Genomic DNA, 24,062 nt, shown 5'->3' on the forward strand with positions numbered 1-24,062 from the left:
AAGTCTACAGAACTCTCTGATGCTTTTAAATTTTACCCAAAACAAAAGTAAATTCAACATAAGCGGTTTTATTGAAATTGTAAATCGGCACTATTCCCTAATAGGTTATTATGTTCTGTATGCTGTTCTGTTCTGTGGCTATTGCTTCATAGTGCAGATAATATCGCTTTGGAAGAGTAGTTTGTTTCCACTGCCAAACTGGAACTTAGAATTAGGGTACATATGTATATATTGATGGTTTAAATCAGTGTTTTCAACTTGACTCTGACAATCGCTGTTTGTTGGAACTTTTGTATATGGGCTACTTTGATCTTTTACTCTTAGAAGCCCCTCCAGTCTGATTTGAATTAATAGATCTGGCTTGAATTTGTAAATGAATCGTATGTAAATATGATTAAGACACCAGAGTTCTAGATGCATCCAGTTATTTCCACCACATGTGCTTGACTGGTGTATTTCATCTTATATTTCATGCTCTAATTAAGTACCAAATTTATGTCCTGCATGGGTCTGTAGTCTCCATGTGTGCTACATGATATGTATTTACCTGTTAAACCTGATGCATCTGTGGTTTACATATTTGTTTTAGATATTCAGTACAAAGGAAAAGATACTAGTTCATTAAAAAAATAAATTATATATATATATATATATATATATAGCATTTTATATTATGTTATAATAAGACCTCTAAGGTCTTTTAATTGGGCCTACAATCTTCTCACAGTTTAAGGGGGCATCGTGACCCCACAGTTTATTTTAAAAATAACTATGCGGGCAACCAACCTTGTTAGTTCATAATTCGATCCGAATTAATTACGAAGGTTTCTGTCGCGCGTAACGTAAAGGATTCCATCCATTAATTGCTGTATCTTGTATACATTTAACGGCTGTGTGACACTTGCACTGTGTATCAGCACTTCCATTAAAAATGAGTGTCTTAAGTCACGAGCCTTAACAAAACTTGTCGTTAACTTACACATAATGAAGTAAGACTTGTTGAATTCGGATTTAACATCTCTCGTTTCCATCGGAAAGGAAAAAATAAAAGCTCTATCCGGACGAATTCTTTAAAACATATACTGAAACTGGGCAACTTTGGGAATAGGTAAAATATATCACTTTTTATTTTCACACAGTATAGAGTCGTTTCTTTCCGAAAGCATGCGAAGGCGCCCCGCAATGGGGCAAAACACTTGACACTTTCATTCAACAAAAGCTATTAATTGATTTATATACAAATTAGTTCTTCCACCGGAGACAACGTTCGGGAAAAAAACACAAGTTCAACAATTTGAACTTCCAAAATATATGTATATATATATATATATACAAGAAATACCAGCTGCTGGGCGCGAAACTTTAGTAAGCTCCTCCAATGTACTTAAAGACGAGTAGGCTATGTCTGGACATATTTACACATAGCAAATTAGTATGTTTCCACTTGCCGACCATGAATAGAAACTGGTAATTCCTCATTAGTAATTTACAAATAACTCCTTTAAAATGATTGTTTTCCAGGTAATGTTTCGACTGGAGGTTCTATATAGATATATTGCACAGGGAGTACGTAAGCGCAATTCTTGTGTCCTAAATGCTTCGGATATCTTCCCTTTTTACTTCATTTAGGGGCTTTTCTTGCGGTTTGACCTTTTTGTTCTGGTGCGTTTTGACATGCTTGGCTAGATGGTCGCTTCTCATGAAGCGCTTACAGCAGCTGGGGCAGACGAAGCGCTTCTCGCCCGTGTGCGTCCTCAGGTGTCTCTGGAGCTCGTCGGATCTGGTGAAGCTCTTGCCGCAGAAGAGCCAGTTGCACACGAACGGTCTCTCCCCCGAGTGCCACCTGAGGTGCGCTTTGAGGTGCGAAGTTTTCCCGTAAACTTTCCCGCAGCCGGGTATGTGACAGATGTGCTGCTTTTTCTTTCCCGGCTCCTCGCTGGAGCCCGAAGACTGACAGTTAGGGCATCTGCATCTCCGGCATCTTCGCGCTGTGGCCAGGGGGGATTTGGTGTGAAGCAAGGCTGCGATCTGGGTCTGATATTGAGCGAAATCCGAATGTCCCAGAACCAGGCTCCGCTGTAAGGGGAACCGAGTGGTGGCAAGAGATGAGGGGTGGCTGACGGGATTTCCCTGCTGAAGGCTCCACCAAGGAATATCCTCTCCAGGATTTGGGGACAGCTGTCTCGGCTGTTGATGGATAAGACCGGAGTGGCCAGGAACGAAACCCGGTATCGCAGGTGCGATCGGGGCAGGCGCTGCATACGTAACGGCAGGAACGTACGTGGGTGGGCAACTTGACTGTAATGATTGCACGGAACATGGTAACATCTTGACTGGGGAGAACTCATACGGGTAGGTGGGGTCGGCCGGTGGCGTTAAAGGCAGTTCGTGATGAGGACCGAACGAGGACTGAATGTGTGCAGGGAGCTGGGATTTAGGGGAAAGTCCCAAAGCCGGATTGCTGGAGAGAGCAGCCTGCGTGTTTCCTTCGTTGCTCCAGGGGTGGAATATTCGCGATGGAGAGCCGAGGGTCGTGTCATATGGGACTTGAAGGAAATCAGTTGCGTTTGATCCGTGATGCCCAATCCTGTTACAAGTCGCCGCTAGAAGCGCCAGAGGTGAATGTTTGCTGGTCTCCGGTGAGGAGTTTGGTGTGCGGTCCTGTAAATTATTAAATTATATTTAATTTCGCTGGTTTTGATATATGGTAACAAAACATTTTTAACAACATATATAATTGCGAACTCACAAAATATACATTTTTAAAGGTAGTTTTAAGCTTTCGCACAACTAAATAAAAGTTCTCTTGCTCGTTGCTGTAGGTATGCGCAGCCAAAAGTGGAATTCGGTATTCTCATATATGTATTTAATTGAAGACATTTTTCAGCGTCTGCTATAACAATATACGAAATAGCTTACCTTTCTACATTGGCTCTTTGTATGGTACGGTGACTGACAAAGGGTCGTGAAATAAAAGTTCTGTCCAAAATAATCCTCTAAAAATGTTTTAGCGATATATGGGAACTCGGTTTACATACCTGCAGAAAAGCTTGGAGTGTGTCGTTCCGTAGCACAGCCACCGTAGCCATGTCCAACTCTGTTTATATTCGTCCCTTTTTTGTGTAATTAAAATAACTTAAAAACTAACGTGGTTCCAGATTGTCATGTACGGAAGTCTTCCAATGGTCAGCTCCTTCTCCCGAGATATCCTTGGACTATCTGAAGAGTAGGGATCACTTCTTAGAATTTGATAAGGACTTTGGTGGGCCGCCAGCCAGTCAGAAATAAGATTTATTACTTTGAAGTTTGCCGCTGCCCAATCATCAAAGAATAGCGGCTCTTTGAGAGGGGAAAGCAAATCCTTTGAATCCACAAAGCTCCTATGGTGTGTTTGTTGGTCTGGATAAAAGAACTGATTATTTGGGGGGGGCGGGGGTGGAGGGGGGTGGGAAGGGAGGAGATAAAGGCGGGACAATTAATGAAGTAATCACTATGTGGGAAATGTATATACACAAATAATTGGATTTTCTTGATCAAAGACCCCCATGCCGCCCGGAGACCCCGGTACTGGATGTTCTAGTCATCTGATCCCCTTTTTGTAATTAAGGATTTGTAGGAGAGGCTCACGCGACAATGTCACATTGTTATCTCTCGAGATGGTCGAGTATACCAACGTTCCGAAATTTTACACGAGGACAAACATTACAACTTTCCCCAGATATGTATGCGTGTGTGTGTGTGTGTAGTACGATATGACAAAATATTTTACATATAACAGAGTATTTGCAGGGTTGCAGGCTTGATCATTTATATGCAAAAGTGAATATGCTAATATTATATTCCATTTTCCGAATGCTTAAGTGTAACAGCCCAAATGGGGGCTAAATCTTTAATGATGCCTTTGATCCTAAGTCTGTTTATTTCCCTCTTCTTAGTCACTATTATAGCCATTCAACTGTAAATCAGGTTTTAAAATGAAAACCACGCAGCTTCAAGAACCAGCTCATTTCTTCCCTTTGCAATTTTATTAACTATTTAAAGTTTGAACTGAATTTAAGTCAAGAAAGCGTTTTATTTATTTATTTTTTACCGCTAATCATACGAATAAAAATATTTATATCCGGTTTTTGTTTAATGACAAGCCTTTATAATATAGCAACACCCTGGCAACAAATGAAAAGAAATTACTGAAGTAAATGCATACACGCCACCGTTGTGTATGAAGACGGATCGCCCTGCATCACAACACGTGGCTGACAGAGCTGCCGAAGTGCAGAGGGTGACAGCTCTGCTGATTGATTCCCAAACAGTCTCGGCAAAGCGATAAGCTGGATGAGGGAGGGGTTTCCTATGCTGGAGAAAGTGGGAACAATTTCCAACTTCCCCGCCTGCTGCTCCGCCTTAAGCGACTCGAGCCCTCCTCTAGATGGGAATCCAAAACGATGCACTTCAAACTACGCTGGGAAACAATATAAAACCACAATGAGAGTTCTTTTAAAATTGGAGAAAATTAGAGAATACCTTAAACGTGTTAGTGACCCCAACACATAATTATTTAACTGAATGATTGTTCATGTGTAAACCAGGAATAATATGACCGTATGCAGGAGTGTGACGCCAGTTGTCACACTGATTAAGTGTGTGTAAATCTGGGACGACCACGATCTTAAATACATACACAAAGATCTTTTATCGGGCTCTCCTGTAGAAACAATCGCGGTCCTCTGAAGCTCTTTTAAGCTGTAGATTTTGAATTAGATCGGCGCCTTTGAAGGGATTAGTTTACCAAGTTCTCTTCCACGGATCCCAGGGAATAAGGGTTTTTTTCTGGTGGGATTTACATTAACCCATCCAAATAAACTGAAAAGGTAGTATATTGGAGCTTGTTAACCGAGGCCTAAGTAAATAGATGATTATGAATTTTATAATTCATAAACTTTTCTTAATTAGGCTAAACCTACATTTGCATCTGGTTTCACTGCTAGTTAGTTCAATATGACGTGCACCATTTATCGAGCGCTGGGGCCTTCATGCTTTCAGCAGCATGTCTTGTATGGAGATTAAAGGTAACGTCCCCCAAGAATGACGTCAAAATCGTTTTGATTAATACCGTATATGACGCCGTCAGTACCCAAAGAAACTGAACAATAAGTATTACATGTTAGTAGAGGAGAGATCAGCTACTTTCGTTTCTAGAAATTTCTCCTTCTGAGGGTAACAGGTCACAAATCTGTTACCACGTTCAAGGATAAAGTTGTGGTGGAGTTCTCACTTTGGCGGCTAAAGAAGTACAATTTCAGTGTAATACCGTGTGATTAATTTCGTATTTGTCTGTATTACAGCTACCCCGTGACCCTGACCGTGATGACCACAAGGGATTAGAAGATGGACGGATGATTTATAATAACTAAAAGACGAAAACCTTTTAGTGTGAATTTAAAACTGGGATTGCTTTGCGTTAGAATAACACTCGACACAGAAAACTTGATAGTTTATTCACTAAAATAAACTCAATACGCTCATTATTACAACTCGGCTCAACTTACCATAGTTTTTCCTAATTAATAGCCTACATAGTCATTTTCTTGAGATTAACATAATGTGTTTAATTCTTGGTGTATAAAACAATTTACTTAAATACTTGCTTAAAATGGTTTAAAAGTAAATAATTCTGGGTCCATTCCCAGACTATTTCCGTGTGATGTGATGATGTACAGAGAATTTAAATGTAATGAGTGACCCTCTCATTTCTGTTCTTACTTTGTACGAATATTTGAATTAAAAAGGAAACTGCATTAGCAATTAATGACACAGACTTTGTTTTATTTGCGAACAGTACAGAATAAATACTTTATAAGAGCTGTTGTAACAGCACCGCGCCGTATTTATAATCGGTAAAAAGTTAATTTCAATTTATAATTTGAGCGACAAACCCGAATAAAACCGAAAGTTGCTGCAGCTGCGCTTAATGCTTTTTTTTCGCTGCCTTATAGATCTTTTTATGTTTACTCATGGAAAACTAAAAACATTAGTTATTAAAAGAAACCGAGTATTCATTTGTGTAAAGCCGTATTTATCAGTTCAATTAAAATATATTTCATACATTCTTAATAATGTTTTACGGTATGTATTTTTTATTTAAAAAATACTTTGAAAGGACAAACTATAGCCTTAAAAGAATTACAATTCAACACATAAGTAACCGATCGACTAAATAATGAAACAAACTTTTTTCCAGCTGTTAAATAAAACAAATTCCATGATCTCCTGGTTGAGTTTATTACGTCCTATTGACGTGGCTGTTGATTTCTCAAAGGAATGAACGCATAGGCATTTCCAGTGGATTTATAAGGAGTCAAGACTTAAGACAAGGCTTAAATGCGATCCAGGAAGCCGAGCAACAGATGGGAAGCCGAGAGCCACGGATTCCTGTTTCAGTCCTGATCGTGAACCACTATTACCGTGTCACGTGTGAGATCAACATCTGAGTTTCCTTAGTGATCTACAACAAAGTGTCAGTCTAGGCAGGCAGTCAGCGGACCTCTGGGAAGACGAGCTGCCATTGTCCAGTGTCACCTTTGCTCGCTCCAATTTTCAGCCATTCCCCTGCAGCAGTATACTGGGTTGAACTGGGATTAAAAATTTACCCTGGACTTTGGGGTCCCACACAATAAATTCTGCCAAGCAAGAATGGGGGGGGGGGGGTAGATACATATTCTCTCATATGGCCTTTATGGGAATTGGCTGAGCATATGGGAACATATACTGATAGATAATGGTATATTATAATATTCAGCTCTTCGTGTCGTGTCGTCTGTAGGTCAGTCTTGCATTTCACACATTTGCTGTTTAATTCCCTTTACAAGCTGGTGCAGTGAAGATTGTCTTGGCACTTTGAGCTTTTGCCAGGACTCTTGTTTTTCAGCACATGTCTGAAGCACCAATGCGTTTAATTTTTTTTCTCCCACTTATCAGAGAGTTGGCCTCTCCTGGTGTCTATTTGATATCCTGGCAGGATATGAGCCTTTGATTTGACATGGGCATTGTACTACCCAAAGACCCATTATGTGGCAATAGGAGTGACAATGGTAAGAGGAGCCTTTGAGCAACGAGAAAGGGAGCAGGGAGGACGATGCACCTTCGCTGTTCGTTTACAACCAGACAACCGGAGCTGGTCAAACTTGAAGCATCAACTACGGAAGAAGATTTTTACCGGAAGAGCTTGGAAACAGGGACGTCCAGCTCGGCTGGAACAAGTAGCGGCGAGAAGTGATTGTGGTTAGCTGAGTAACAGCGGAGTCGGTTGTATTGTTACGAGAGAGACTGTGAAATGCGTCCATTCTCACTCTCGCCATGACCCCAGGCTCTGCCCCTTCTCTTGTCCGACCAGCGACGTTTATAATGATATCACGTTTAGCTCCTGTATTTTAAGGTGTACAGTTGCTATTCTGAATTATGCGCAAATCACCAAGCAACTTCTTAAAAGTGAACATTTTCATGGTCAGTTTTCTGACTAAATAAACATAGTTTGAGCAGATATGTTGCTTAACACGATCCTGTAGGTATTTATTTTTTTTCTCAATCAGCCAATAAATATAATTTATTCTCTCGCTGCCTGGATCTGATTGTATTTATCCTCGCGTGTTGACTCTGTCCCCTCGCTGTTAAGCTATTTTGTAAAACACCGGGTGACTTTTTCTGATGCCCTCCGGCGGCGACGGAGAGACAGATTTCCTCGTTCTGCATCCCGCTGTCCTACAAGGGGCCGCGGCGGCGCCTCTCACCGGCGGGCCGCTCTGCATCTCCTCGGCGGCAGCTGCTCCCACCATCTGGGCCGGCAGCGCCGAGGCCAAAACGACACAGGTTACGCCATGCGCTGTGCCAGATCCTGCCGCACCCCCTTCCGGTTTCACAGGCGAGGGGGCTAATAAGATTTTCACGCTCTGATTTTCAACAGGGGAAAGAGCTGAAAAGTTAAAATAAATAAATAATAGCTGGGGGGGGGGGGGGGGGGGGGGGATACTGCTTCCCATATGCCCAGGCCTCCTTTTAGTACTGGCTCTATCAAAACAGCTCAGCAACACTGTTTTTTATTGTGTGACTAAGCGACCACAAGCCTGCCTGAGCCCTGGCTCACAGATGGGCATCAACAGCAGCAGGAGAGCCTTCATTCATTACCAAGATTACGACAAGTGGGGGGGGGGGGGGGGGAGGGGGGGCAAGGGGGGGGAGGGGGGGCAAGGGGGGGGGCAAGGGGGGGGCAAGGGGGAAGAATAAAAAAACTTTTGAGGAAAGGTACTCTTTCAACGTTCCCATACTCTTTCATCAGCCCGTGTCGCACTTTGAGCTCATGCATATTCGGGGGGATTGAGAGTGCAAGGAGAGAGAGAGCCCCCCCCCCCCCCCCACCCAGCAAATTGCAGGTGTGAGGAAGCTGAGACAACAGCCGCCGTAACCTTAACGACACCCGCCGTCGTTAGCGGCCCTTTGATCACTGCGTCCGCCGCCCCTTTTATCTCCCCTGCCTCCGCCGCTCTCTCGCCACCACCTCTCAGCTGGCGGCTTGCGTTTTTTTTTTTTTTCTTCTTCTCTTTCTTTCAATCCCTCTTCAGCAACTTCCTCCCCCCCCCCCACCCCCCCAACATCTGCCTGACGATCAGGCTTTCTCGCATCGGTCATTAGGCCCGTTAAGAGCGCCGAGAGCCAGCTGGCCAGCGGGGGCCAAGGAGCGTGGTGGAGAAGCGTGGTGAAGTTGGAAGAGAGGAGTCTGCCGCTGAACTTTCTGCGCGCTGCAGAGGTGTGTTATTCCCCACTCCCTGGTCCCAAAATGCTCCTAACGTTTCACTTCCCTCTGATTTTAATACTCGTCATATTAGATTCTTGCTGTGTTAGAAAGGTTGCGTAGCACTTGCTCTAATACTACTCACACTTGCATCCAAGCCAAGGGGCCCCCTGACAAAATGTACCCCCCACCCCCAAATGGTATTTTCAGAACTTTCAACCTGGAAAAATCGGAAGGGATTACAAAACGTACATGAAAATGTGGGTCTCTTGCCAAATTTCATTTATACTTCTATGTATTAAAGGGTTCCTGTAAAGTTCTGCGCCCCTTTAATCTGCCGGGGTGTCCATCCCCCTACTGGAAGCTCAGTCTAGCTGCACGTATAACTGGACTGTGCTATTTGTCTCACTTGGCATTTGCTAAGTAAAATAAATGCAGACATTTGAAACGCGTCATTCACATGCATCTATTGGTCTAATAGCATAAAGCATATATAGCAATGCGTAATGTTCCCAGCACATTACCTGCGTACAATTAGAAAATGTCCCTAAGATCTGGTTTTGCAACATCCCTTAGCCAAAAGGGTCCCTTGGAACTGTGAAGGTACTAAAGAAGGATTCTGCTGGCCTTTTCTGCCCTCTGAAGTCAGGCATTACCACTAATATTGACAAGGGCATATGAGTGGAAACATATCTGATTATGTTAGGAGCGCTCCGTACATTCCCATGTGCCGCTTTGTCGATCCACAGATACTTTCAATTAAACGCCGGTGACCGGTGTGTAACGTGAACATCATCGGACCAGAGGGGCTGCACGATTTATTGTGGAATAAGGAAAAGGACGAGTGAGGAGACGCTAGAGGAAACAGGTGTTTACTTTGCGTGAGTTATGCTCTCCATGTGGCTTTCCAGGCAGCCCCATAAATGAGGAGCTATGCTGGACGGACTCGGAGTTACTGCATTCCTGAGCAGTACACCAAGAAACCATGACAGTGCTGTCCAGTTAAGTGGCCCCAACAATGACATAACCCCGCCCCCCAAAGAGAGAAACAGCCTTTAACTGAGATTACAGTGTAAATGATCTATTTATTCAATCCAACATACTTTTTTCATCCCTTTGTGCTGCTGCAGAATCTTATTCTTCACATACACATTGTAATATGCATATTAATCCTTGCATCTATCACCCCTGCTTTGCAGCGTAAATACAGACACTGCCTATGGGGCTGTGTTGCAATAAAGTTTCGTAAGACGAAAATATGGCAAGGTGAAAATGCATTTTGATACCTACACCTAACCTAACAAACATCCTAGCACCCAAACACACTTAGAACACCCTACATTAGCCCGTGCATTAGCCTACATTTGGGAAAATCATTAACACAAAGCCTATTTTATAATAAAGTGTTGAATATCTCATGTAAGTTATTGGATAATCAATATTTCGACTAGGTTACGAGGATAATTAGCCAGTATGTTTCGCTCTACAGATTAGGGCTTGGTGCCTATGATCGGAAGGACACTGGTCCAAACCCCATGGTCGGATTTCACCGTTGATAATGTATCGTGAAAACCCTCTGGGGGAACGTAACCTCATGTCAATGTAAACTCGTATAAGCATGGTATGACATTAAAGCCCACTTCACTTGACTTTGAGATGTCACCAACATTAGCTTGTTGAAACTGACGGGCCTGATGGAACTTGCTGAGTTGTGTGGGATGAAGAGCCTTGATCGTGTGTATGAGAAGCGAGATGCAATGACCTGCTTTGCTCCAGAGAAATGTTGTCTCTTCAGGCCCTGGGATGATGCAGGGGGAAGGCTAATGGTCACTGTGATCTGCTGCAGTGGAACCAAAGCAAAATGCGAGAAGCTTACAGCCCAATATCAGCGTGACACTTCCCAGAGAAAACCATTTTTGCGACTCAAAAACCTGTGTAGGCATCCCTGAGGACAACTTCACTATATCGGATTTGAATATGCATCCATGACTAAACTTAAGCTTGTTAAAATAACTGAACGAAGCCCAAGGTTATCCTCAAGAAAAAAAGATAAATAAGCAATAAAAAATACATTTATCTGTTACACATACAAAGTGTTGTCTCCTCAGAGTGTTTGGTCCATCAAACTGAATATGTTTCTTGAGTTTAACTGCAAACTTTTGGAGAATTATGAAGTAATAAGTGAGGTTCAGTCAGAGTGTCCTGGATAAAATTCTTTAGAAGACAGTTTGTGAGTCTCTCTTCACCATGGCTGGCAGAACACAGAGAGAATGAGGCTGAGCATCTCAACAGCTTCCAGTGACCATCAGCAGGACTTCCTTAGTGGCATCACTCAGCTCATCCCCATTAAGACTGGAATCTCCACGCAGACCCTGGGGTGTCAAGAGAGGAAGATGCTGCAAATGATATGAAACCACGGAGCAGCAAACTGAACGGGGAAGGAGAAGTGAAGGAGAAGAGTGGAACTTGTGGGAGGAGCCATGCTGTCAGGAGAAGGTGCTCCTCAAACGACTTTGAATGGTTCTGAGGGCAGCTACACTCTATATTGGGGGAGTGAAACAGGTACCTCTCACATGGATTGTGTCACATAGAGGTGGTTTGTGTCTCTAATACGACCTCATTCTCAACCAGACCCTTTATGTCACTGCAATGACACCATTGAAGGTCGCATAACGGCCATCTAATGAAGTAGCACTATCTACACTGATCACCATGCCTTCCCTATACAATCCCAATCGTTTATACCCTCTTAATGTCAGGTCTTCAAAGAGTGACAGATATGGCCCCACAAAGGAAAATCTTTTTCGACATGAACCATGTATGTGTAATGATTGAAAAGTCTTGGTTTCATTCTACAATGATTAATTAGCAGCCCTTTCTGTCATAAACCAAGTCTTATCACAGTGAGCACTTCTATGAAGGGAGGGGTTGGGTTCTTATTCTTGGGCGCAGTGAATGTCTGATGTGTAATGACACGACATGAGGAACTTAATGCAACTAATGCGTCATCCAAATTAATTTTCTTCTGTCAGAGAGGTGAGGACTGGACTGATTAGCCAGGAAAAGGGAATGAAACTTGATATTTGTTCTAAAGGAACATGGACTGTACATTTACCAGAGATGGGGACTTGAGTTACTCACTCACAACTTGACTCAGACTAAAGTCACAAATTTGATGACTTGGAAGTTGACTCAGCACTTAACTAAGAACTTAACTCGACTTAGGGCATATGACTCAAGACTTGAATCTGACTTGGACCCTATGACTCGAGAAGAAATTTCAGTGCAAATTCATCCTCTGCTGTCTACATTTTTATTTGGAAAGATGTATCACTCTGCAAATGCACAAATGAAAAAACTTTGTGATGATAACTGTACGTGGACACTCTCTTTTCAATCTATCTCTGCCTATAAAGAATGATTCCTACAATATACTGTGGTGGGATTTGGCTGCAGCATGTTTTAATCACTAAAGATAAAAGTAGAGCCTCAAGTTACATGACTCTAGACTTGGACCTAAGACACAAATTTGATGACTTGTGATTAAACAGCAAAAATAATGGAAAGACTTGGACTTGACTTGGACTTGAGGGCACATGACTTGAGACTTGACTCAGACTTGCAATGTTTTGACTTGAAACTTGACTTGGACTCACCAACAACTGACCTATTCCCATCCCTGACATTTATATTAACCAAGCAGATGTTTTGAAACCAAAGCAACATATAATTTAAAAAGCCAGATCCTCAATTGGGGTTAAGGTCCTGGCATGACGCCTCAACGGTGAAATCACTCATCCGACCATGGGGTTTGGACCAGTGTCCTTCCAATCATAGGCACCAAGCCCTAATCTGCAGAGGAAAACATGCTGGCTAATTATCCTCGTAACCTGGTCTGAAATGGTGAAGGTCCTCAGTTTATTTAATGCTCAGCTGCTGCTAGTTGGCTGAGAGCAACTGAGAGGACTGTTACTCACCTCTGAGAGATGAGTGTTTTTAAGGGGCGGTATGGGGGAGGGTCACACTGTGGGAATCCCTTCCTAAGTCATTCACCCGCACCTTCCAGCAGCATTAGTGGACCGTGATCGAGGGAAGGGGAACCGCCTGTTTGCGCCAGGCCACTGGAGGAGCTCCATATAGTGACAAAATGCCATATTGCTTTCATTAGAAAATGTTAATCATTCAGCTCAGAGCGATGATGCAATGCTGAGATAGAGTAGTAAACAGGCCTCGTTAGAGTTATTGACCTTCTGTTGGAAGCCTGGCTTTAATTTCCAAAGGGCGGTCAGGGATTGAGAAAGTTTCCTTCATACTCCACACAACAAAATTTCGTTCTCCTATTTAAAAAGCTTCTGCTTGTTCCTGGTAGCATCCTGCATTTCCCTCATAGGTTTTTAAATCTTTGAGCCCCCCCCCGCTTCTAAAATACACAGAACTCCGTAATTCCAGAAAAGACTCCTTCTGTTTACAGCCACGGCGAGCAGGAAAAGCGGCTGTTTATCCGAGTTTCCCCTTCTTCCCTTCTCTCCCTTCCCGCGGCAACGCGGCGCTCTCGCCGCACAAGGGGCCGAGAGCGCGCAGCCAGAAGAGCAACGGCGAGTCATTAATTTTTAATTCAAAGTGATTTCGCGTTGAATGCAGGCAGATGCTGATAATATCAGAAGTCACAGCATAATTTTTTTTTTTTTTTTTTGATCAAAGGGCTGAAGAGAGCCTGATGAAGCGTGCGTCTTTGCTCCGCTTTGATAAACCGCATCAATTATTCACCGTGAAGGCAGACATCCTGACATGAAAGCTACCGATAAAGAGGGTAAGCACATGTCGAAGAGGAGGGCTGGGGAGCGCGGGGCGGGGCTGGGCTGCGGGGGCTGGCACAGGTAGCTTTGATTGCATTATTGTCTGGAAACAAAGAGGCCAATCACCACGCCCGGGCTCACGTTGTGCCCGCCCCCCATCTTCTAACCACTTATTCTGGTGGGGAGCCTAGCAGGATTCAAACCCTCAATACTAAAGGTGTGAGGTAGGTGGGGGGAGGGGCTACTTGCTAATCCACACTACCAAACAAAACTGGCCACCTCTAAGCACCCTAAAGAGCTATTTATTACAATTAATCGATGACTATATTCAGCAGAAAAATCTGTTCAAATTACAGATAAAAGAAAAGGAATCCGAGCAAACATTGTATGCTTGGAATTTTCATAAAAGCAGATTTTAATATATGACAGGTAGATTTGGACTGCAGTTTGCATTTGGTATAAGTCCCTGCTAAATTGTGAAGCTGATTAATGGCAGATAAACCCCAATCACCTCATCTACAACTAAGGATTCATGACACTATTTATCGTGAGCGACTGTGATCTGGGGGAGATACCAGCAGCAGACATTCCGCTGCTAACGATGTCTGAAAGCTGCCATGATTAGCAAATTTTAAATTCCCCTGAAATTGCATCAAAGCCCACAATCATCTATAATTGTTCTCGACAGCCTTAAACAAGGATTGGGATCGAGGCTGCGGGGTCCGTCCATCGCATCTCACTTTGAGGGTTCCTCTCGGGAATCAGAGTGTGATTCATATCTGTGTAGAACTGGTGTTTTTTTTGTTCATTTAAGCCATAAAGTTCTGAATGTTCATGCATCAAAAAATGCAAAACAAAAAGCAACGCTCAAAAATAATGTCCATCCAGGTCATTCTCATGCATTCATTATCGTCCGGCATTCATTTTCTATACCTTTTAAAATTAGTTTGAGGACAGACAAATTATATAATTTCATCGTCTGCACTGCCTCTTTTTAGATAGTCACTTTTATCATATCACTATTTATTCATGTATCAAACAAAAAAATATTGAATCAAATCTGGAGTTCAGGAGGTGAGGAAAAATAAATAAAAAAAACTAATAAAAAAAATTGAGCAAAAAATAACAAAACCTCATTGTTTATTTTAGACTATGTGCAATAAAGTTGAAAGATTTGAAAGCACTTTATCTAGTTTTCTGTTATTTGATCTTAAAACTTATGGAAATTAGTTTTTTGACTGCCTATTTGGGGAAAAGGGTAAAAAAAATGTTAAATCAGATGAAGAAATTACTTAATTTGAACATATCTATATCTACACAATAACATACGCTTTATTTTATTGTAGTATTTTTTTAAATTCTGAAGTTTGTAGATTAACCCATCTATGTTCCATAATTCTTTAACTCTTTATGTATGAGAGGGTCTTCAGGAGCCTGGGAAGAGACACAAAGTCACCTAACTACAAGTTTGCAGATTGTGGGAGGAATCAAGTCCCACCCCTGGAGGAGTCAGGCTACTGGGTAAGTGAAGCTACAGTGTGAGGCTACAGTGTGAGTGAAGCTACAGTGTGAGACTACAGTGTGAGTGAGGCTACAGTGTGAGTGAGGCTACAATGTGAAACTACTGTGTGAGTGAGGCTACAGTGTGAGACTACAGTGTGAGACTACAGTGTGAGTGAGGCTACAGTGTGAGTGAGGCTGCAATGTGAAACTACTGTGTGAGTGAGGCTACAGTATGAGGCTACTCTGTGAGTGAGGCTACAATGTGAAACTACTCTGTGAGTGAGGCTACAGTGTAAGACTTCTGTACTGACCACTGAGCGACAGTGCTACCCATGTCCGCAACAAATATTTTAACATTCATGAAATAGGTATACACAAATATATATCAGGTATCATGTCAGACTCTCTTGTGTCATCTTAGACCAGTTATACAAATATCATAAATTATTTATAAATGGTTGTCAAAAATCACTTTGCCATTACCTTTACGTACGTGACATGTTTCTCTCAATCGCATACACTGGGTGTGTTGGACAGACTGTCATTTGTTGGGTCAAAGTTTCAAGTCCAGATTTAATGATATAAATTCTGGCCCTCCTTCAAAAATGTCCGCTTGGGGCTCCTCCACCTAATTTTACATATGATTTTATGTATTCAAGGGCCCCCTGTATCTACCATGCCCCTACTGCGCTCCTGAATGTCACACTAAATCCCTAATTCAGTGTGAAACACAAAAAGGCCCTTTTGGTGTCAGGGATGTGGCCCTAAGGGGGTGCGGGGGTCCCTGTGCTGGTTAGAAGCTGTCTTAGACGTGAGCAGCTGCACTGTGAATGCAGTGAACATGGGGTGGCGGGGGGGGAGGGGAGGCTGCCCAGACCCGTTAACCTCACACAGCCTGATCTGAGGACAGGCCAAGGTTCTCCACCTCCAATCCAGCTTGGGAAAAAGGCACCGTTTGATCCAGGCCGCCGCCCCCACCAGGCATGATCCCGCCCCTGCTGGGCCTAGTGAGCTCCAAGCGGGGCCAGACGGAGGGGGTCAAAGGTCAGGCTGTAACACACACGCGGCGCGGCTGGGCTCTGCTCTTGCAGGCGGCCCAGAAGTGCCCCAGACAGATGGCCTGTGCTGTTCGGTGTGTTTCGCTTTTAAGCCCGTTATTAATAGCCGTAGTCATGCACACCGAGAGAATCTGCTCCACGACATAAAAAGGCTGAATTCTTTTAAAGGTAGCGGGTTCCTTCGGTTTTTCAAAGGCCGCTGACGTCAGCTTTAAATACCGAATTTTAAATCCGTTGAAAGTCTGAGCACTCCACGTAAATAACATAAAAGAAGAGCTAAAGGGACTCGGCTGAATAAATGAGAGCCATGCTGTGTCTCTCACGGACGTCGTAGCAGGACCACCTGACGTCTCCCCTGCTGCGGGGGGGAGAGGGGGGGTGAAGGGGTGCCCAAAAGGCAGGGATCGGAGAGAAGAGTCATCAGCAGGCCGCTTTGATGTTTCAACGAGTAAGTCTGTCTCTCCACAGCATGCGCACAAAAAATATCCACGCAAAGCCAGATGAAAAAGTCCGGCAACTTTGGGGGCCCAATGAACTTATCCTTTTCACAAAAACCCAGTGACATGCAACTTGGTTATTATCATTCCGGATCTATTGCTGAGTTCTGGAACTCGAGACTCAGTGGCTGCATTAAAAGGAGCATCGGTGGGAAAGACGCCACAATGAAACCCCACGCGACACAGACACACACTCTCATCTGCGAGGGGTCACAGCTACCACAGCATTTCAGTGACCCTGAGATTGATTACTAATGTCTTTCTTGTCCATAAATGTTGGGCCATTTGCTTTGAATTAGTAAATTCCCCAGGTCCTGCAGATTACACTCCAAAGGGCAGCCCCTGCACATGTTTTACACTAACCACAGACGGAGGATGTCGCTACTTAACAGCCATTTTCTACACTGAAATCAATCATCTCTGCTGACGGCAGGGGCCCCTTCTGATTCTGGAAGAATGCGCATGGCCCCCTCCGTTCCCGTGGCGATTCGAGGCTGGGGAATCCATGCAGCAACGCTCATTACTTTTGGGGTGGGGGGGCTTGGGCGCTTTTAGGTGGAAGCTTTGTAGATCAGTGCCATCTCCAGTCATATTACGGGGGGGGGGTTCCCCAATCGCTCATTAATCCACAGGACTCAGGAAAAACTCGGACATGTTTATCCATCCATCCATTTTCCAAACTGCTTATCCTACTGGGTGGCGGGGGGTCCAGAGCCTATCCTGGAAGCAATGGGCATGAGGCAGGGAACAGCCCAGGATGGGGACCAGCCCATCGCAGGGCACACTCACACACCATTCACTCACACATGCAGACCTACGGGCAATTTAGCAACTCCAATTAGCTTCAGCATGTCTTTGGACTGTGGGGGGAAACCGGAGTACCCGGAGGAAACCCCACGACGACATGGGGAGAACATGCAAACTCCACACACATGTAACCCAAGCGGAGACTCGAACCCGGGTCCCAGAGCTGTGAGGCAACAGTGCTAACCACTGCACCACCATGCCGCCCCCAAATGTTTATCAATAATGTTAAATTATTCATATTTATTTTTTGAAGGGGATGACTGACAATGTGGTGCAGTGTTTTTTTATATGTGCATTTTTCCCTAATTGGAATACCATAATTAATTCTGTAAACCGATACTACTCCTAATTAGCATACCTAATTTGGTCAAAATTAACTATTAAAATGAAACAATATAATGGATACTGAACAGCTGATGCATATGTAGTTGATAATCTTGCACAATAACATAGAGAGTGATTTTTTTAGCTCTATTACTGCCAGCACAGCAGAACGGTAAGTATCTCTCATGTCACTGTAATCTGTCGCACTGCGCTGTCATGTCCTGCCGCAAACTGCAAATGCAGTAAAAGGATTTTAAGTCAGATTATGTTTAGCTTGCACTTTCTACGAGATGTTTGTAAGCGAAAGGGAAACTAAAGACTGTCCTAGCGAATGCAATGAGGCTTCTTATTCAAATGTGGCCTCGATCAAACAGACCAAAGGGAAAAAACGTCACCTGAGGAAACATTTAGTGGAGATTTTACGGGTTGAATTTTAGCGCTGTCAGTGTGGATGAGTAGTCTGGAGTCATATCCTGTTAGCTCTCCTGTCTGACGTTAAGAGGATTATGGTGGCTGGGGTGGACTGCGTTTTCCGTCATCTGTCTATCCATCTCGAATCTCTCTCACTGTAATTTGCAGTGCATAACCAAATTGTGTTTTGGGATCTGGGTGAATGGAGAGGGCAGACACGCAAAAAGCCAGGGATTAGGGAGCATCACTGAGCACTGGGGGGGGCAAATGGGCAGTTTGCCGTCTGTGAAATGGGACCGGGCCCCAAGGATGGGGATTCTGCCCATCGCCATGGCAACGTAATTTGCAAGGTGCGCAGGAGAATGTGGGTTTCACAGTGACGGATTCTTCAGGTGGGCGTGGCCGACTTCTGTAATGATGACTTTGTCTATCGATAGGCTGGGCTGGTAGAAACCAACCAAGACCATGAACCTGGCCGTGAGACGTCCCTCTTGAATGCTGCCTTGCTGCTGACATCTTTGTTGACTGCATCCGTAATGCATAAGTAGCTGATCCTTTGGAGATCATAAAGTCAGAGCTGCCTGATCCCCTACCCGGGTCCTGTTTACACCAGGGGGAGTGTGTGACTGCCCTCTGATTGTGTCCCTAATGGACTTACTGCAGAGGGTTACCCACTTATACTTTATGTTATGTGGCGTAGCTGACAAAGATTTGTCACACCGCGATCTAAGCCAAAATGAAGCTTTCCATCTGTAGCTCCCTATGGCATGAGTGACTGAATGGAACGTGCTCTCTGTATAATGCTGGATGTTGGACCTGACAGGTAACCCACGGACCGCGGGGAAGCGGAAACGTGAAAGTCAATAAGCTGTGTTTTAAGCTGGCTGCAGCAAAACACAGTGCTGGGCTAATTTGCTTAAAGATGGAAGATTGGCCATGATTCAAGGGTGTAGGTCTGTGAATGGACGGTAGGGAAATGGGCTGATTTGGTCCCACTGCTGAAGCCAAACCTACACCCTTTGCCAGAATCGTCCAAATGCAGATCAGAATCATCTCATATCTCATTGCTCCCTCTTTCCCCAGCTCACAGCTGGCTCAGGGTAGACAGAAGAACCTTCACATCTATCATGTAGTTGGAGACTTTTCTTGTCCTCCGGCTGGGTTTAGGGTCAAGTCAGGGCAGACATCTCCCTGGATGCACCGCAAGGGGCACGTGTGTCTCGGAACATCGTGACCGCGCCTTAGACCCTGAACGTGACCGACACCCTGTGGGAGGTGGGGACAGCGGGGATGAGAATGTAGGACGGAGCCTATGGCGCGAGTGTTCATGGGACTTTCCCGGCCCCAGGACGGATCGGGCCCCGCTGGAGCCCAGATCAAAGTGCGCCTCAGGCAGCCGAGCCACTGCGGCCCCTAAATATTCAAATGCAGCTTCCTGGAAGGAGCAGGAGCCACAGAAAACCTTCACCATGGCAACAGAGCTGGAAGCCGAGAGGGAACCTGATCAATCCCAGAAGGTCACCGTCAGCCTTCCAAGATCGGCTTTTCTACTTCTCAAGGTTTTTGGATTTACTGTCATGCTGATGCAAGGATCCGTTGTCAGAATTTGTCACACGTTGTTGTTCTGAAAATATATCCTGAGGAATGGGAATAAACTAGGATGGACTGATAAAAATCTCAGGTGAAAGGGGTTTAAGACCAAAAGGATGCCGGCTTTTGTCTTGTGTAGTAAAAGCCTCTTTTCATGCCGTTGCAGTGATGGGAGAAACATGACTTTGAAGTCCACAGTTGGTAGAATTACTTTACAATGTGACTCAATGCCTGGTTTTACTCAATGGGGACTGAGTCAACCAGTGAGAAGCCGGATGATTCAATCAGTGATTGGCTGCGGCAGAATAATCCCGCCTCCGGCTGCCTTGTTATTCTGATCGTTGCTTCTTGCCGTAAGCCAATAGCATGTGTCGAATACTTTCAAACACCAGCAGTTCACATTTCTATATTTTTGAACGAAAAGAACCTTGAGATTATATGAATGATTAAGGTAGTTGTAGAATGATAAAATGGATGGAGGGATGGAGGTAAAGCTGTGTGTGTTTGGAGTTCCCCAGTTCCCCTGGCATTCCTAGGGTTTCCTCCCATGATTCAAAGACAGTTATTTAGCAGGTTAATGTGATAAAAAACAATTATTTTGACATTGTGGGGACTACTTTTTTGGTCACTGCAAGGATTAACCCAATTTTATAAAAATCTGTGACAGCGATAAAAAAAAAATAAAAAATTACAATTTCTTTAGCGATGTAACATTATGGTTAGGGCTGCGTAGGGGTTAAGGTTGTTGCTATTGGAATAAGGCCATAGAAATTAATAGAGAGACCCCCCAAAGATATGGAAAGCTAATCCGTGTGTGTGTGTGTGTTCAGCTGTGGTGACTGAGCACCCTATTCAGATACACCTCTGGCCCCGTAGGCCTACAAGCAGCTGGAACTTGGGTAGATGGTAATAAAGGCAACAGTTCCATGCAGTACAGATCAGTCTGTCATCAAATAAGCTAAATAATTTAAAAGAATTGTTTGGTTAATGAGCACTGTTGCCTCACGCCTGCCAGGTTGGGGGTTCGAATCTCGCCTCTGCTCTGTGTGTGGAGTTTGCATGTGCCCTTGGGTCCTACAGACTTCCTCATTCCATCAAAAGATGTGCAATTAATGGAAAAGTGGTTGGTGAAAATGGATGGATGAGTTATTTAAGCTAATTGTAAACTCAAAATTGCCTAGAGCTTATGACTGGGCGTGTGCCCTGTGATGGACTGACACCCCAGCCAGGGTCCAGCCTTAAGCCCTGTGTTTCCTGGGACATCAGCACCTCCCCCCAACCTTGACCAGAGTTTAGAGGTTGGATGGATGTCCTGCTGAGATGTTATCGCCTGATTTTAATACCTTCTTAAACAGTTGCTCTTTCAGGCCCCCTCTACATCAGCTGCTGGGCTCTTCTCTGTATTATTTACATGTCTTTGCGCCTCCTCCCCCTCTCCTCCTCAGCTCTGCCCCTCTGCCTCACTGCCCCTACATTCCTGCAGTGACACCTGCAGTGACAGTAGACACGCCCCCCCCCCCCCCTCCCCACCTCTGTGTATATTACTATGCATATCGCTATGTTAATATGATCCATCACCCCGGGCAAAAGCACAAAGCGAATGTGACACATCAGACCGCACACGTTTTCGTACCGGCACTATGGTGCGGGCCACCCAGGGTGTCCCAGGCTGTGTGTTTTTAATGACAGGCCGGGGGAAGATGGGGATCAGGACTCTGAGTCACTGGTGCCACATTAAGACACCATCAGGGGTGTGGAAAACCACCTATTCCAGGAGATCAATGAGTCCTCAGCGGCCTTGAAGAGAAGCCCGCGATAAATGATTAAATCATCATGCGGAATGTTTTTCAGTGGGATTCCCTTCTTTACGCGGTGGCGTTTCCTGTAATTACTCATCTCATCCCATCTCTGTATGTTTTCTCTTTGCATGTACGGGTCCAGATGCACCACCCCCCCTGACCCCCCCCAGTCACATCTCCATGGCAATTATCTTTAAACCCCATTTTGTCTGACAGTCGAGGGCAAACGACTGCAGGTAAACGCTTCTGGCAGCACAGTGTAGCACCACTGAGCTCATGCGAGGCACAGTCAAAGGGGAATGACATTATTAATAGTTCACATTCAGTCACTGACACTACGGAGCATATAGATTCTTAGGTATCTTCTCCGTATTGGTGCAGCTCTCGAGGAGAAGATGCCAACACATACACACATCCTCTCATTTTCAATTTTTATCTGCGGATAAAAAAGGGGGCTATAGGAAAATATTAATCTGCTTAAAAATTTTAAGTACATCCACCAAAGGATTTGGCTTTCTCTCTTTTTTTTTAATCTTACATATGCTCTGCAGAGTTCCTGGCAGAAAAACTGTACGTTTTCTTCATTTCATCCTTTCAACATCAAATGGCGGGCAGCAAAAATTGGATCAGACTTCAAAGGCGGCGATGTGCTCCAAGTCACTGAGTGACTTTCTATTCCACATATTGAATTCGAGCAGGATATCAAAGTGCTACCAAAGAACCTGAGGTCTTTACTTTTAAAAAAGGGGGGGGGGGTACTAACATCTGTAGAAAGGGACACGCAGAGACAAATCACCTCAGGGACCTGTGGGCATTTATCCTGGGCCGCAGATTTTCGGCTTTTTCATTGCCCCCATGCGGAGTGCCATCCCGTTGTCTGCGGAACCGCGGCTCGGGGCAACCGGGGGCTGTTCTCTCACGGTGCTTTACACACCAGCGTCTGTTCCCATTGTGACCTCAGAAAAGGTGGCCGGCTCGCGTGGAGTCAAGTTCTAAGCTGCATCAGTAGCCAGGATCTCCTCTCCGCAAGTTTCATTGGGAAACATTATCAGGAGGTCCTGAGTGACACAAGACACGAAACAGTCTAACATATAAAGTAAACTCCAGTTACATAAGGAAGACTCGATTTATATAAAGAAAACTCTAAATATGTAAAGAAAACTCCATTTATATAAGGAAGACTCAAGTTATATAAAGAAAACTCTAAATATGTAAAGAAAACTCCAGTTATATAAGGAAGACTCAAGTTATATAAAGAAGATTCCAGTAACAAATACAGACTGTTAAACTTTTTTGCAGAAAGACAGGAACAATAGTCATAAGCTGGGATGTCCTGCCATACAAAGGCAAAACACTGCAACTGCATATTTTATCAAAATGTTACGCTATGACAGATATGTTGGTCTCTGTTTTACCATATCAAAATATCTTACTTCAGCTGTGCTTGGATTTGTAGAAAACACTCATTTACCAACCTACATCACATTTGGGTGGATCGTCGACAAGCCTTTGACGCCCTATTTCTCAGGCTGTCAGCATAGTGACTGTTTTGCTTTCATAGGGCAGTATGTTGGAGCAGCATTATGGCTCTGGGACTAGCCTCTGTGGTTGTGATCAGAAGGTTGTTGGTTCAAAGCTCACTGAAATGCTCCAGGATTGCTGGATAAATGACTCACTCTCTTAAAGGAGAAACAGAAGAATTCAAATGAATTAGTGCAAATTACGCATTTAATTTTCCAGGGTGACCTCTACCTTGTTCCCTTCCTCCAGGCTCTCCAAATCCCTGTTTTGGATGACTGGATACAGAAGATGCACGGATGGAGTGTATTACATACGAAAAGTTTGCCTGTTTCTACATAAATTAAGGTACACAGACAGAAAGGATGACGAATCCAGAGTTCCCAGGCCTTCAGTTGACTCTCACAGGACTAAAGCTAATCTAAGTCAATACCGACCCCTGAGCCCTTCCAAATAATAACATAAAAACATAACAAGGAATTTTTCAAAGTCATCTTGTGTGTGGAAATCTGTTTTGCATTGTTGGTTTTCCAAATGGAATTATATTACCCAAGTCAGCAGAAGTAGCACTACATAAAATCATCTGTGTACTTCTGCCAACAGGAAGCCTCTTTGTTTTTCCATCAGATGTCCCAGTTTCTATATTTAATTTCAAAGTCCTGAAAGATGAGGAGAACAGATCTCCATGCCAAGAAATAGATTTTTACCATGGATCCAAAGGTAGGCTGCTTTCAAAGCTACAATCCTCCTTCTCAGATATACCCAGGAACCACGACACGATAACTTACTTGCATAGGAATGCATAGGAATGTGTGCCAACAGACTGGAGTGTGAGCAGTGTGTCACTGGGGCAGGACCTTTAGCCCCCACGTCACCATAAGGCCTCTGTTTCCAGCACACGTCAGTCAACAGTCTGGGGCTTGTAGCAGCGATCGGACAGTCACAGGAAAGTTTTAAATGTGTTTTATCTGAAATGA

The 24,062-nt window shown here is 44.1% G+C and overlaps 1 protein-coding gene and 1 long non-coding RNA gene across 2 annotated transcripts; one reads left to right on the top strand and one right to left on the bottom strand.

Moving 5' to 3' along the window:
- Positions 1-1,105: 1,105 nt before the first annotated feature.
- On the bottom strand, positions 1,106-3,376 carry LOC125710178 (transcription factor Sp5-like). Its single transcript, XM_048979593.1, has 2 exons — positions 3,039-3,376; positions 1,106-2,661 (listed from the first exon to the last, which is right to left on the bottom strand). The coding sequence occupies exons 1-2, from the start codon at positions 3,087-3,089 to the stop codon at positions 1,591-1,593; spliced, it is 1,122 nt and encodes a 373-aa protein (XP_048835550.1). The 5' UTR covers positions 3,090-3,376; the 3' UTR covers positions 1,106-1,590.
- Positions 3,377-13,484: 10,108 nt separating this feature from the next.
- LOC125710186 (uncharacterized) lies at positions 13,485-23,384 on the top strand. The gene is made up of 3 exons (XR_007382928.1): positions 13,485-13,802; positions 14,998-15,099; positions 23,338-23,384. It is a non-coding gene; the product is annotated as an uncharacterized LOC125710186 (long non-coding RNA).
- Positions 23,385-24,062: the final 678 nt, after the last annotated feature.

Source organism: Brienomyrus brachyistius, chromosome 16 (genome assembly GCF_023856365.1).
Source record: "Brienomyrus brachyistius isolate T26 chromosome 16, BBRACH_0.4, whole genome shotgun sequence".
Classification (NCBI taxonomy): Eukaryota; Metazoa; Chordata; class Actinopteri; order Osteoglossiformes; family Mormyridae; genus Brienomyrus; species Brienomyrus brachyistius.

Bases quoted from the DNA above. Each gene is read 5' to 3' on its own strand.
- LOC125710178 (XM_048979593.1), bottom strand. From the start codon at position 3,089: ATGGCTACGGTGGCTGTGCTACGGAACGACACACTCCAAGCTTTTCTG. The intron at 2,662-3,038 runs GTATGTAAACCG...AATAATTTACAG, and splicing joins CACTCCAAGCTTTTCTGCAG to GACCGCACACCAAACTCCTC.